The 13,852-nt window shown below is 40.9% G+C and overlaps 1 protein-coding gene across 1 annotated transcript in view; it reads right to left on the bottom strand.

The window, feature by feature from the left end:
• Positions 1-10,401, bottom strand: part of ATRNL1 (attractin like 1) — a 511,175-nt gene extending 500,774 nt beyond the window's left edge. The window contains exon 1 of the mRNA XM_068397981.1: positions 10,106-10,401. Coding sequence (XP_068254082.1) covers positions 10,106-10,401 — 296 coding nt within the window. The remainder of the gene's footprint in view (positions 1-10,105) is intronic.
• Between the last annotated feature and the right edge of the window lie 3,451 nt (positions 10,402-13,852).

The following is a 13,852-nucleotide window of genomic DNA, read 5'->3' as shown; positions in this document are numbered from 1 at the left end:
CCCCAAAAGCAGTAAGCGCACTTCAAGGATGTATATAAAACTGAAAAGAAAATAATCCATCAATGTTCCTGTTAATAAACAGCTTTTGTGAGTTCAATACAATAAGCTGTAGTTTGCTTGTTCCCCATCTCCCCCCTCACCCCCTTTAAAAACAAGAAGACAGAGCAACTACAAACTCAGTCCAGCTTTGATGTCCTGGCTTATTTGAATGGAGGACAACCTTCAAGATCAATTCTCTAAGTATTCACCAGCCTCTAACCTGTATTGGCATTTATACCTGCATTAACGCAGCCCCCCCATATACTCACTGAAAGACGTACAGTATGTTTGGAACACTCAGTCTAAAATACCATCACAAAACTCCTCAGCTATGTATCCATACCTGAATAATAAGCTTCATATCCTCTCCTATACTTGACTATGTTACATAGTAAAGGTGTCTGAGAAAACAAAGCACTTCAATTTATATTTTATATTTGCAGAAAAAGAATGTACTGTTTGAAAACAATTCAGTCTTCCTAAAATGAAGACTGGGACAGAATTACAGAAAATTGTATAAACTCCCAAGCTTCCATTTCAATTCAGTCACTCGTTATGTTACTTTAGATGACCACACAACTTCTGGTTTCCTATATTTAAAACAGCTGAAAAAATAAGTATCTATTTCTCAAGGCCATTGTGATGACTAGCTACCTAGTGCTTAAATAAGATATCCAGATACAAAGTATGATACAGATGTGTAGAGGTAAGTACTTCCTTGAATATAGGTAGGGGTTTTTCATCCCTGCGAAAACTAAAATAGTATAAGCAATTTGGAAATTAAAAACTCTACAAAAATAGTGTCATTTTGATTTTAAAATAGATGCTCACAGATTATTCCTACAAAGTGCTGCACTATCGAAAATACCCAGGAAAAAATACCAAAAGTTTTAAATACAAATGTTCTGGATTTAATACTTATATCAGTATTATGTTTTAGAAAACATCTGCAAAAATATTTTCTAACACAGCTGTCTTAACATGTTATTACAGCTGTGCACACAAGTGCAAATGTATGTTTTCAAAAGCAGTGTGTGTTTGTCCGTATTTGTCATTTTTCAAGAACACCTGCAAGCTCCTGTTCAATGTTTTAACTTACCCTTTAGAAAAGTCTCAGTTGACTTAGGAAGCAAATAGAACAGATCTGCTGATATGAGAGAACTACAGAAGCACGCAGCTTAATTCAATTGCAGCAGCTCTGTGATACTTCCTATGAAACACACAGTTCATTTCCCTCCTCCCCAGAACTGCTTTGGTACATCTTGCATACAGCACAAATACATTTGATTATCAAGTATCCTCCAAAGTACATTCATAAACTGTACTTGCACACACAAACATGTATGTGAGTTATTTTGAGTTTCTTGTGGTTTTATTGTTTTGGATTTTGTGAGACACAGACACTTTTACACACACACACAATCTCTAGATTCAGGAAAGAATAATTAAAGGTGCAAATTATCCTACAGTTTGATTACTCAGCATTTCACTTTTACTAAAAAAGCTGGAACTATCAAGTATTCCTTTATATAAGTCAGAGTGTATCAAAGTTCTCTTGAGTTTTGAAAGCTGAGATGCATATCAAGAAAATTAAACCTACCATATTTTATTGACCACTGCTGTCCATCACAAAAAGTATTCTGCAATTACACAGACTGCTTGCAAGTTTTAGAACCATCTGATCTAATGAGGAAGCAATTTTAATCACTTGTTTGAGATACATGGCACAGTTTGGACAACAGTACTTCATGCCATAGTATTTATCATATTCTAGCAAGAAATGCATTCTCTAAACTTGCACCTACTCATTAGCTGTCCCTCATCATTACAGTTGTGGGTCACCTCAACTCTTTAACCTTACAGGAAGTGTTATTTCCTTTTTACAGATGAGACACTGAAGTGCACAATTTATGGAAGAAATCCATAAGAAAATGTAGACACTGAGTCTCATTTTATGTTTCTGCATCCAATCTTTAAGTATTTCGGTACTTGTTCTGTTGTCAGGTAATCCTAGAATATCCTGGCTTCAAAATTCCCCACCCAAATCATGATTCTCAGGCATGTGCTGCTTAAAAAAAGGTAAAAAATTTTCTACAGCTAGCTTGTTTCTAAACACCATTAACATGAACAAATAGATATTTTGCCATCATATGATGGTAGTAGCACATTACCATCCTCAGCTAAGAAACATAAAATACTGATTCAAACAGATCCTAGAACCTCTTTCTTCCAGATGAGTGACATAAGCTCTACATTTTGTGAAAAAATTTACAATGTATTTATTTTTTGCAAAATGCTGTTGCTTTAGCAGAGTTTAAGATGTTTACCCTAGAATATTCTGTAGAGCTGGTAGCTAAATTACTTTTCAGAGGTCTAAAAGCTTTAGGTTTGAAGCCTCCTGCGGACAGAAAAGGTTGAGTGCAGTTCTTGCACCTTGTGAATGAACACAAAGTAACAGACAGTGTTGAGCTGAGTTCCATCCTCTCTCAGTAGGGTCTTACTCTTCATGGAGCTCCAAAATCAATGCAACTCTTATGTTCACTCATTAGGGTTTTAATAATATATAAGGCAACCTATAATACTAGTTTGAAAATTCACACTGCTCACCCACCTCACATGAGCACACACACTTTGCTTCTAGTTTACTGTTGTCCCTTTATTACTGTTAACAGCTGCAGTTCACTGGCATGCCCATGTTTTCACATATCATCATCGGTTATTCCCCCTTACATCAAGTTTGTAGCATGTTTTCCAAGAGTAGACTATACAGCTAATAATACATTCCATGGGCACTGACAGGTAACTATTCTTCAATACTGTATGGGTTTTCCAATGCATTTTTTTATTGTCTAGAAGTGTTCTAAAGTAAGTTTTTTCTCATCAGCACTTCAGTTAGCATGTGTAAGAATATCCCAAGGATATTCCTGCAGCATCTCATATACCTCCTACCTTTTCCACCCACATTTTGATACAATTAAATCAATTTCTAGTGCAGTGTGATAGGCTGATCTCTCAAAAACTACTCATACTTATTTTAAAAAGATGACATGAACTATGGTAATGCCTTCCAAAATGTGATTATCATGCCTTCTTTTTGGTTAAAAAAAGTAAGAGATACACAGTGTGAAACTATTTATTTGTCAAATTAAATTAAAAACACAATAAATATTAAATGCTATAACCTGTACAGGCATTTATGTATCACTTATGGATAGACGTGAGCATCTATTCAATGCAACTGAGCTTTTCACACACCAATGGCAACCAGCATTTGGTGCTGTCTGAGGGCCCAACAGGGTCATCAGCCATCTGTTCCCACATTTATTTGCTTAAGTAACAAACCGCTTAGTCTGCAAACAAACTAGACTCCAGAATCCACGAGCCCTTCGCCTAACTTGCATTTGGATTCAATCCTATAGATGGTCTCAGACTTACACACAGGAAGGGCTCTGTACGTTGTTAATTATCTATTACTTGGGGCGGGGGGGGAAGAGGGGTGTTTTTAAAAGAGCATAGCTCCATCACAAACACATACACATACGTAGCCCCACAATTAAACATCACCCCAATATGGAAGGCTGTGTTCAGTTCACAGACTAGTTTGAGAAAAGCAGGGCCACACATCAATCCCTTGGTCCTGAGGATGCAGCAACTCTGAGAAGACTTGTGAGGCTGAAAATAATGGACTGAGCTGCCAGCACAGTGCTAAGCTTAGACGCATTCTCTGCAGCTGCACACAGCAGGACAGCAAGCAGCAGGGGAGAGGTTACTCTGCTTCTAGATTTCACCAGTACAACCGTTACCACAAGACAGGCATCTCATTCTGGCATTCATAGCTCAAGAATGCTGATAAAAGAAGGAAGGCTAAAAACCAAGAGAGCAATTAAGGATGGAAAAACTTGTTTTATGTTGACACAAATCAAGGAGCACCCCCCCTCCATTCTCAGTGAGGAAAAGGTGACAATATTTTCACCTACACAGGAACATAAGCCTGACATACTGAGAACTCTGTAATGAAGGCATGACACAAACCACAAGAAAACAGGGCAATTCCGAGTGACAAAAAAATGAGGTAGGGTAGATTTTCTGGATTAGGGGGATTAAGCATTTGGTTTTGCTGGTTATAGAAAGCAGTGAGGGCAACTAACCAATGGAGGAATTCTGAAAAGTCTGTAATGGGCTTTCAGTCACAGGAAGTATTTTCAGACATGTACGGATGCTTTTCTAAAGCATGTGTTCAACTCAAACAGGAATTAATTCAGTTACCCTACAGCCTGCCTAAGGCAAAGTGTAAGAACAGGCAATCAGAGTTTGTTTCTGGTCTTGTCTATGAAAACTCATAGAAAACATTCAAATAGTTTAGTGGTGGACTTGGTAGTGTTCGGTTAATGGTTGGACTCAATCTTAAGGGTCTTTTCCAACCTAAATAATTCTATGATTCTATATAGGAAGTATTAAACAACAAAGACACCCTAATAAAAATAATTTTCTAAAGTTTTCAAAAATATTGCTTTCCTTTCAAAAACACTTTTCAGTGCAGATTTCTTAGCTTGTAAGAGGAATTTAGTATGCTTGTATGGCTTATGCTTCTACATTTCAAAACAAGACTTGAAGAAAAAAAGTATTCCTTAGAAATTCAAAGTCTCTATCATACTAACTATCACTGTATTTTAAATTTTTAATACAGACAGAATAACTCACATTGGAAGAAATATTTTTCAGAGCATCACCACTAAAATCAACTTAAATAAAGGTCACATAAAGATAAAATCATAATCACTGATGTTTCCACTAGTTTAATTATATCAACATTCATGTATTGACTTACAAAAAGGTGATTTGCAGGTGTAAAAATCTCACACACAATTCCACTGATGTCAATAAGAATAACTATGCATACGTCTTCAATGAGATACAAGCCGTGCTGATGACAAAGGCAGTTCTGCAACTGATAGCCTGACTCAGGATTTATACTATTATACTATTTATACTATTATACTCAGGATATACTATTATAGCCCTGTAGAATAGAAGTTTCACCAGTTTAACAGGGATGTTGTTGCACATTAAAGTTAAGGCAAACTACATCTGTACCATTTCTAAAAGGGACAATTTTCTTTTCCCATCCACACCTGCTCATTCCTGCTACCTCCTTTGGGTCAGCAAGAGTCTTACACAAGTGAAGTAACATGAGGAAACTGAGCTGGCTTAAAGAAAAGTTGGCTGGGAGGTGGGGAGAGATGTTCCTGTTGATATTTTTCAACTTTCAGCAGGAATATTAACGCTTATGTAAGAAGTGGAAAGATGTAACCAAAGAGAAGTGTGAAGAATAAAGTTACCCCTTTTCACAGCAGCATGAACTTCAACTGGCTGCAGCTAAAACTAACTTTCTGCTAAAGATCATTTCTTATACATTAATGTTCATTTACAATTTAAGGACACTTTCCTTTAGTGAGTCATTCTGCAGACAGCAGAATTCAGAGTTTTAGATAAAAATAAGGATTTTGCCCAGGATTATAAAATTTGATACCCTTTTAACATTTCAGTTGTGAAAGTTCTTGTACTTGGAAATTGTTTTGCCCTTGAAGAACACAGAATCCTTCATAGGAGCTCTAGAAATTAAGGAGAACGTGCAGGGGGTAATTTAGAAGTGCAATAAGAACATCTGGAGACAAGGTTTAATAATCAAACAGATTGCTCTTACTCTCTCCATAACAACTAGGTATCTAGGACTCGGCAAAGCAGATTAACTGAAGCGTAGGTACTCAAAGGTGTTCACCTATCCTGTACAGTCTGCCTTGTTAAACATGCTAATTGGGACTCACAAGTTATCAAATAATCAACGCTAACCATCTGAAGACGCAATCTACTTTTTTAAAGACTGCATTTTAGAAGACTGGATATTTCCTGTCATTCAGGTACTCAAACACTTAAGAGGAAGAGCAGTTTCATGCACAATTTTTTCTCTAATGCTCTTCCACACACCAGTGTACAAACCAGAGCTAGAGAAAGGGGTAACTTTTTGCTCCAACCTGAAGGAAACTTGTTTTTCTTCTAAAAAGTCATTCTGTGAGTAGCAAAACTAATGAAACCTGTTTTCCTGTAGTGCTGCATCTCAAGACTGATTGACTTTGACATCTAAATACATAGAAGCTGTGACTGCAGCTTTTCCTGCAGTTGGGTCATTCATAATGTTTGTCTCCCTGAATTCCCTGGAGTCTCATAACACAACTGATTTGGGCAGCCTTTCCCTCTCCCTCCTGCCCAAACTCATATCATCACGAAAACTGTAACTGACCAACAAATTCAAAGGTACAGAATAGGGGAAGAAAGAGTGGCAGATGTAGCACTAAAAGCTTCATTTCCTTAATAAATCAATCTATCAGAATAAAACTGGACACTGTGCTTTTATGGTTGCATTTTTGTTTACGTCTTGGGAACTGTGCTGTTTGAAGTTCCCTGCTATAAAACCAAAACCTGCTCACCCTTTGGCTTTCTTATCTTTCACCTGTCTCCTGTAGGCAGGCAGACGTAATTCCTTTCCCCTCTCTTTTTATAACTAAATTTCCCTTTTTTATTTTGGTATCAAAAAAAAAAAAAATAATTGCATTCTGTCAGAGCAGAAAGGAAGGAAAAAAATGTTTAAGAGACAAGGAAGCAAGTAAGAATTGCATTCAGATATCACCCTGAACAGAAAATAAAATAATTTACTGCCAGGCAGAGATGAGGCCTAGATCATTCTGAAAAGTGACTGACATGGATGTGAATGCAATGCAGTAAGAATAACAACACTTCCCTTTATATAACAAGTTACCACATGCTTCACAATATAAGTAGTAAATACAAAAGCTGATAATAAGAGTAATAAAATAGTGCTAGAGAATCGTTTTGCCCATGTTTTTACCCCCATCCACCCTTCTTTCATCCAGTCCAGATCAACATTTGCAAAGTAGTCTGCTTACTCGGTATTTCTCCTACAGGGAAAAGGCAAGGTTATCACAGTATTGTAAATTAATTTTGACACCTGCTTACTAAGATTGATCAATTATTTTTGATGTCTCTCTGCTACGTTATTTCTCAGTCTAGAAAAGAAATAAAGCCAAAAATACTACACATCTCTCGCCAAAGAATTAGTGGTCCCAAGTTACCCCTAGGTAGAGTACTTCTCTTAAGATAATGTTTCTGATGGTTGCTAATGCAAGTCACTCATTCCCAGAAGAGCAAAAATAACCATATTTCACTTATATGAATAAAAACCCTTTTATTCCCTTATGTTTGAAGCCTGCCCTTAAAAATCTTTTTCTTCAAATAATCTAGTGACAGAAAACAGGCTTTACACCTGTCCAGTTAAGGTCATTAAAAGTTCAAGTTTAATCTTGCATAATACACACATGCAGGCATTTCAAACTGCTGAAACTTTGAAACAATGTAACTGCTTAGAATAATACACAACCTTCTGTCAACATTTGTATAGATCGTATCTACAGCCCATACGTTGTTAATGCAGCTATAATAGCCAAACATACTTTTCAATCTTTACATCATTCTGCAACTTTCTTCATAATAATTCTTACCAACAGAAGCAACTGCTGCAAAAGTGATATACATATACACCCAACATAACTTGTCATATGAAAGCACCACTGCTGCAAAAGCCCAGCCATGGCTATTTGTGTACAAAGCAGATACGTTTCACAGACAAACGGAAACAATGTGCAAATGTTCAACGATAATAATTCAAACTATCAATTGCCACAGAAGTCAGAAAGGTCTTCAGTCACCTAGTCATAAGGCAGACTAACAGTCATTTTCCAGCTCTTCAGTTGTAAATACATAGACTTGACTCATCACCCATTCAACACCCTTCTGAATTTTCAGGATTCAAAATACAACCACTCAACATATTTCATGCCATCCCCAACCCACAGGTCTTGAAAAGCTTTAAGTCTTAGAATGCTTATTTTCATTGCAGAGTATATTTTGCTTCTAAGAATAAAGATGAGCTATTAAAGATACCACTATAAACATGTCCTCAGTAAAAAATAGGTCTCCAACATAATAGAAACAGCTTACTTCTGTGATAAAAATCATAATGCAAGCATCACTGCCATTTCTAAAGCTAAGCATGAAAGACTATGGAGGAGCTAATGAGAAATCTATTCTGATTTCACCAAAACTCCTAACAGCACATCGATTAACCACTGTGTTAGCTTAGCTCAGAAGAGGTGCCTTTTCAACATTCAGGCAGAACTTCCTCTAGGTGGGGATGGATAATTAACTTTCTACCAGAAGTGAAAATGTAACCACTATGCCTCCTCACCCAACAAATACAACCAATGTAAAGAAACATAAAGGCTTTGACAGATAATCAAGGAAATACCGGTAAGGACTGGATAAAGGCTCCAGTAATCATTCAGAGAATATACTAATTCACAACAAGCTTTGAAATTTAAGAAATGAAAATTTGCTTCAGTCCTTGCACTATTAGGGTCTGTTGTGAGTGGCATCAGGACAAAGGATACAAATAATCTCTTTAAAGCAAGGAAATAATAGCTCTGCAAGCCTGTCTCCTGCAGATCATCACACACAAAGAAGATTCACCTGGGCCTCCTCTCCTCACTCTCAGTCCCTACGCAATTAGCCCATTGTTCCACAGCACAGAGCAGGACAAACCCCAAATCCTCAATACACACAGGCAACAAATGACCAACTTCAAAATCTCATTACCAAGTTCAAATGCAGATAAGATGTGTTCTATTTGCCTTATACTACCTTTGTAACTCCGTTATAATCTCACTGATGGAAAAATCCACCAAATATTATCAGTGAATTGTTTCTCTCTGCAGCGTGTACATTACTTCAGCCAACATGTCTGACTCTCAGCTACTCAACTTCCTAAGCTAACAAGCTACTGGCTTTACTTTTTCTTTATTTAGGGATGAGTGACCTCAGATTAAATGTTTAAGAGAGATGTAAATTATATAGCTTAATTTTAGTACTCCAAAGAGAAAACTGAACTTAAACACGATTTTAAATAGATAATTATTGATACTTTTACCCATTAAAGTACTTTCCAATTACAGAATTTGAATTCTGTAAGATACAGCCTCACCAATGTACAGTTACTATCTAGATATTATAACACTTTCCAGCTCTGTATGTCAATACACTTAATAAATAGAGTTCCTGCTTTTAAGGGGTGTTTTATAAGGGAATGAAATGAGATGTCCTGTCCAAGGTTATATAGCGAAATAACAGCAACCAGTGTTCTTCACAGCCAGTCTTTACACTCACACCAAAAGGGGCGGGGGGGAAAGTGACAGCCCTATAAATAGAGTCATCTTTTCCACTACATATAAAAAAAAAACAAGTGTCAGGGTGCGCTTCCTTCTCACTGATCAATGACTCGGTATCACATCCACTTTTAAGAATGAAAAGGTAGTTCTAGCTTCACTGACCACTCACTCCTTTGCAAAAATATGTTATTGTTTTATATTTACCACTCTCTCTTCTCCTGCAAACGTTGTCGTGAGTGATGTACATTTCACTAAGTTACACTTATGTTATCCTAAACGTGCCTGACTAAAGCCTGCTTAGCTAAAACACTTGAAAGAAAAGGAGGAAGACTGAAATGAGCAAAACGCTTTCACTCTCCAGATGGAAAAAGTCATTCAAATCCACCAGTAATTTTTGCTCCCTGGGCAGCCCCACGAAGTGCAGATGTCATTTCCATGACACTTCTAGAAGGGACTGCAGCAACACAGCTTTAGGCCAATTTCTCCTTGTCTCTCAGTTCCCCTCAAGTGGGGCAGCCTATTTTCAGCGGTAAGTTAGCAGGTACAATTTTCCGTCAGAGGACTGCGTCCCATGTTCTTACAGGGAGGGATTATGAGGCAGAGGAGACTATTTCATCCTTAACTTCTGTCACATACTTCTACCACACATGAACAAAACCATAGCAGACACAAGCAAAAAAACAAAAAAAAAAGAACAAACAGGCAAGTGAAAACGACAAGAAAAGGGAGTAGGGAGGAGAAAAAGGGAATTGTAATAAGCAGAGACTTACTTGAACCTGCCCTGGCAATGTTGGCACTGGTCTCCCACCCAGCCCTGGTCGCAGACACAGGTGGAGTTGACACAATGACCCGAGAAGCAGGAGATTTTGTCGCAGGACTTGGACTGGGACACCTGGGCACAGAGGGCCAGGTACAAGAAGGCGTAGAAGAGCAGCCAGCTGTTCACATCCAGGAGCGAGGAGAAGCAGCAGCAGGAGGGGAAAGGTCTCCAGACGCCCCAGGCCGCGGGGGCAGCTCCCGCTCGCCTCGCAGCGCTGCCCAGGTCCATCTTGGCCGCGGGGGCCATGGGCCGAGGCGCGGCCGGCGGCGGGCAGCGCTGCCCGCGCACCCCGAGCAGGGGCAGCTTCCCCTGAGGAGAAATAATCCAGCCAGGGAGATTCAAACCCCCCGCTTCCTTCTCGCCTTCCTCTTCTCCCTCCCTCCCGACCCCAGCGCTGCCTCCGCCGGCCCCTTCAGCCCTCCGCGCCCCGTCACTCCCGAGGGGAAGCCCGGCAGCCCTCAGCCATCCGCCCCTTCTCTTCGTCGTCCTCCTCAGGGCTCATCGCTCCCGTCTTCTTCCATGGAGGAGGAGAACTGCCTCTTGACCTTGTGTTTTCTCCTCGCCAGATATGCCCCCCCTCGGCGCGCACACACACGCACGCCGCCCTCGATCATGTAGCCCCCCGACACCCCCTTCTCCTTTGTAGTCCCTCTGCCCGCCGCACACACGCAGGCGGCAGCGAGGAGGAGCGCGGGGAGGCGGGGGCCGCCGCCGTGCTCTCGCCAGTCAGTCAGATGGGAAGTGAGGGCGGCCGAGCCCCGGAGCCGCTACGGCACCCCGCACCGGCGGGGGAGGCTCGGCGGCAAGGAGGGCTGAGGAGCTCTTATCCCCGCTCCGTTATTCGCCCCCCAGGGAAGGGAGGTGGGAGGAGGGTTAACAGCCCCTCCGCGTCCTAGCTGACAGCTTCCAAGCAGCCATTTTTAAAGGCTAATTGCCATCTCCTCTCAGAGCCGCCTGCTCGCTCTAACGCCCCCGCCCCTCGGTCCGTTTGGATCCGTCCCTCCGCCGCGGCAGGGGGGGGACGGCCCGGGGAGGGCGGGAAACCACCCCCCCTCCGTCCGGAGCGGGGAAGGTGCAGCCGGGGCAATCGCACACCGGCGGCTCCCGCGCCCACACGCTTCGCCCGCCCCTTCCCCTGCGCCCCGCGACGGCAACCTGCGCTCTGCGCTCCGGCAGAAGCCTCTCCCGCCCACGCTTAAAAAAAAAAAAAAAGCGGGGGGAGATAAAACGGCACCGCCCCCCCCCCCCCGCCGCCACGGCCGGCGCAGCGCTGCAGCCGCCCAGCCCTCGGAGGCCCTACGGCCCCGCGGGAGGCGAGACGGGGGGCAGCAGGCAGCGGGCCAGCCCCAGCTCCCGTTAGCGGGGAGGGGCAGCGCGGCCGGCGGGAGCCCCCGGCTCGGCACTTCTCCTCGCCGCCGCCTGGCCCCGGTCAGCGGGGAGAGCAGCCCGCGGCCAAGGGCTCTGATGTCTCCCGGCCCGCTACCTTGGTCTGCGGGAGCCGGGCCGGGCCGCTCCGGTATTAGCCTCAGGTCCTGCAGAGTTCAGAGACGGTTTTCTTTGAACTCCTCACGGGTGATACTAGGAGAGATGTTACAGCTTGTTTTGAAATCCTTACCTTCCTCAGATTTACTCCATCTTCCCCGTTTATGGTTGAAATCAAGACGTTGCCTTCCGCTTACAGCCTGATGAGTGGTAACAAAAGTTCCTAGCTTTGTAAACAGAGCTGTACAAAAGTAATCGTCATAGTAAAGTTGCCTAAAATGTCCTTTTTTTTCTGCAAAGTGTGCCGTACACAGCCCATCTTTTTCAATTTTGCTATAACCTGTTTTCATTTTACAATTTTTTTTACAAGAAAAAAAATAATGAACCTTGCTGTCAAGCAATGAAGAGAACAACAGCAATCAAACCCTCTGAAACTTTCTCCTAACACAGAAATTGACAATTTATGACATGATGTCATGATAAAGAAAAGGTATTTCATTTAATCTCTTGGTACCATCTCCAAACAGATAGGTCCAAAGTGACCCATGTTAGAGTCTGAAATCAGATCCAAATCAACACTTCTTCAGATTCTGCAGTTCTTACCCTTGGAGTATGAAAGAATTGTTTGGGTTTTGGTTTAGCCTGTTTTCCCAGGCATACCATCAAACCCTCACCTCAATTTCCAAAAAATGAAAGTACATCAGTACTACAGTAAGGAGCACAATAACATCCAGCAGTATCTATTTGTATTTTGTGTGACGTAAGAGCCCAACCAAGATCAGGATGTCAGAGTTAAGCACAATACAAACATCACAGAGAAACAGTCTGTGCCTTAAGGAGTTTACAGTCTTAAATACCTGAAAGTGTGTGGAGAAAAGAGATGAACAGTGATTTGTCCAGTTTCATTCCAGAGGATGTCGGGAGGCCCACAAGCCACTCTCAGTGCAGGAGTCTGTACATTGTCCTCCTAACAGAGCTGAGATAGATCATTTCATTGTTCTGGATCAGACATATTTCTTAGCTATTAGACATCTCTTTGTATGTGTTTTGTAATGAATTGGTGAGTTCATGAAAAGAGAGGAAATGGAAATTGTGTTGCTGCTTTATATTTTATGAAAAAAGGCTGAGGCTGAAGCCTTTGTCAAACAGGCTGCTAATTGTACAGTATTACATGTGATTAAGGCTGCTGAACAACTGTCCTCTGTTAAATAACATTATGAGACCAGAAATGTAGTTAATAGGAGATTATAGTCCAAGACAAAGTCAGTTCAAGACTACTCTAATCCAGAAACACTTTAAGCAATAATTTTGCTTACCATGGCAGGGAAACATCTCTCCTCCACTTTCTTAATTCCTTTATACCAACCAGAAAAGTTTTAAAGCCAGCACCATCTTTTCCTCAGACTGAAGGAAGATTTTGCTTCAGATCTACAGAAGTCAGCCAAATTTTTTAAATTAACATTCACAGCAAAGCTAAGATCTCAACAATCCTTTACCAGGCAAGAGATCTATTCAAAAGCACAATGATCAGTGTGCATTTGTCCATTAAATGCCAACTTTCTTCTTCAGTAATGAATGCAGAAAAAAAAAAAAAAAAGAGACAAGAAAAAAGAAATACAAATTTATGTTGGGCAAACTTAAACAGCTTTTTAGGCAATTCTGTGAAGCTGGAGAAAAAACATGAATAAAGCCATCAGAAAAGGACTAGTGGTTATAAGAGGTGCAGAGAATAGTATGACAGTACTTCTACTGCATAAACAGTCATAACTAAAAGCCTAAACACACCTAGTTTCTAGATTTAGAACAGCAAGGAAGAAACACTGACAGCTATGTCCTGGCTAAAAAGTAACACACCATGAAAATGAAGGAATGCAAACCTTCTGGCTGCTGTATGTCACATCAATGCAGTAGATATTTCATGACCCTAGGAAATGAACAATGTGAAATGCCAGCATTGGTTCTCTTCTGTGCCGATTTGATGGGATTTTTTTGGTGTCAGATGAAGTTAACAGGTCTGGCTGAGAGAAGTCAGATCTGTTAATCCTTTCATCATTACACGCGTATCTGTTAAATTCCACTTTTCTTCAAAGTGTAACATTTTACACCTTTCATCCTCCTGGTTCTTGACACAGAAATCGTTTACACTTTTAAAGGACTAACGTACTAAAACATCTTGGATAGAATTTGCAACTTATAAGCATTTGAATAGCATATC

Source organism: Nyctibius grandis, chromosome 4, assembly GCF_013368605.1.
Source record: "Nyctibius grandis isolate bNycGra1 chromosome 4, bNycGra1.pri, whole genome shotgun sequence".
NCBI classification, from domain to species: domain Eukaryota; kingdom Metazoa; phylum Chordata; class Aves; order Nyctibiiformes; family Nyctibiidae; genus Nyctibius; species Nyctibius grandis.
Note: the sequence above shows the minus strand (reverse complement) of the source record. Positions and strands in the feature narration are given on the sequence as shown.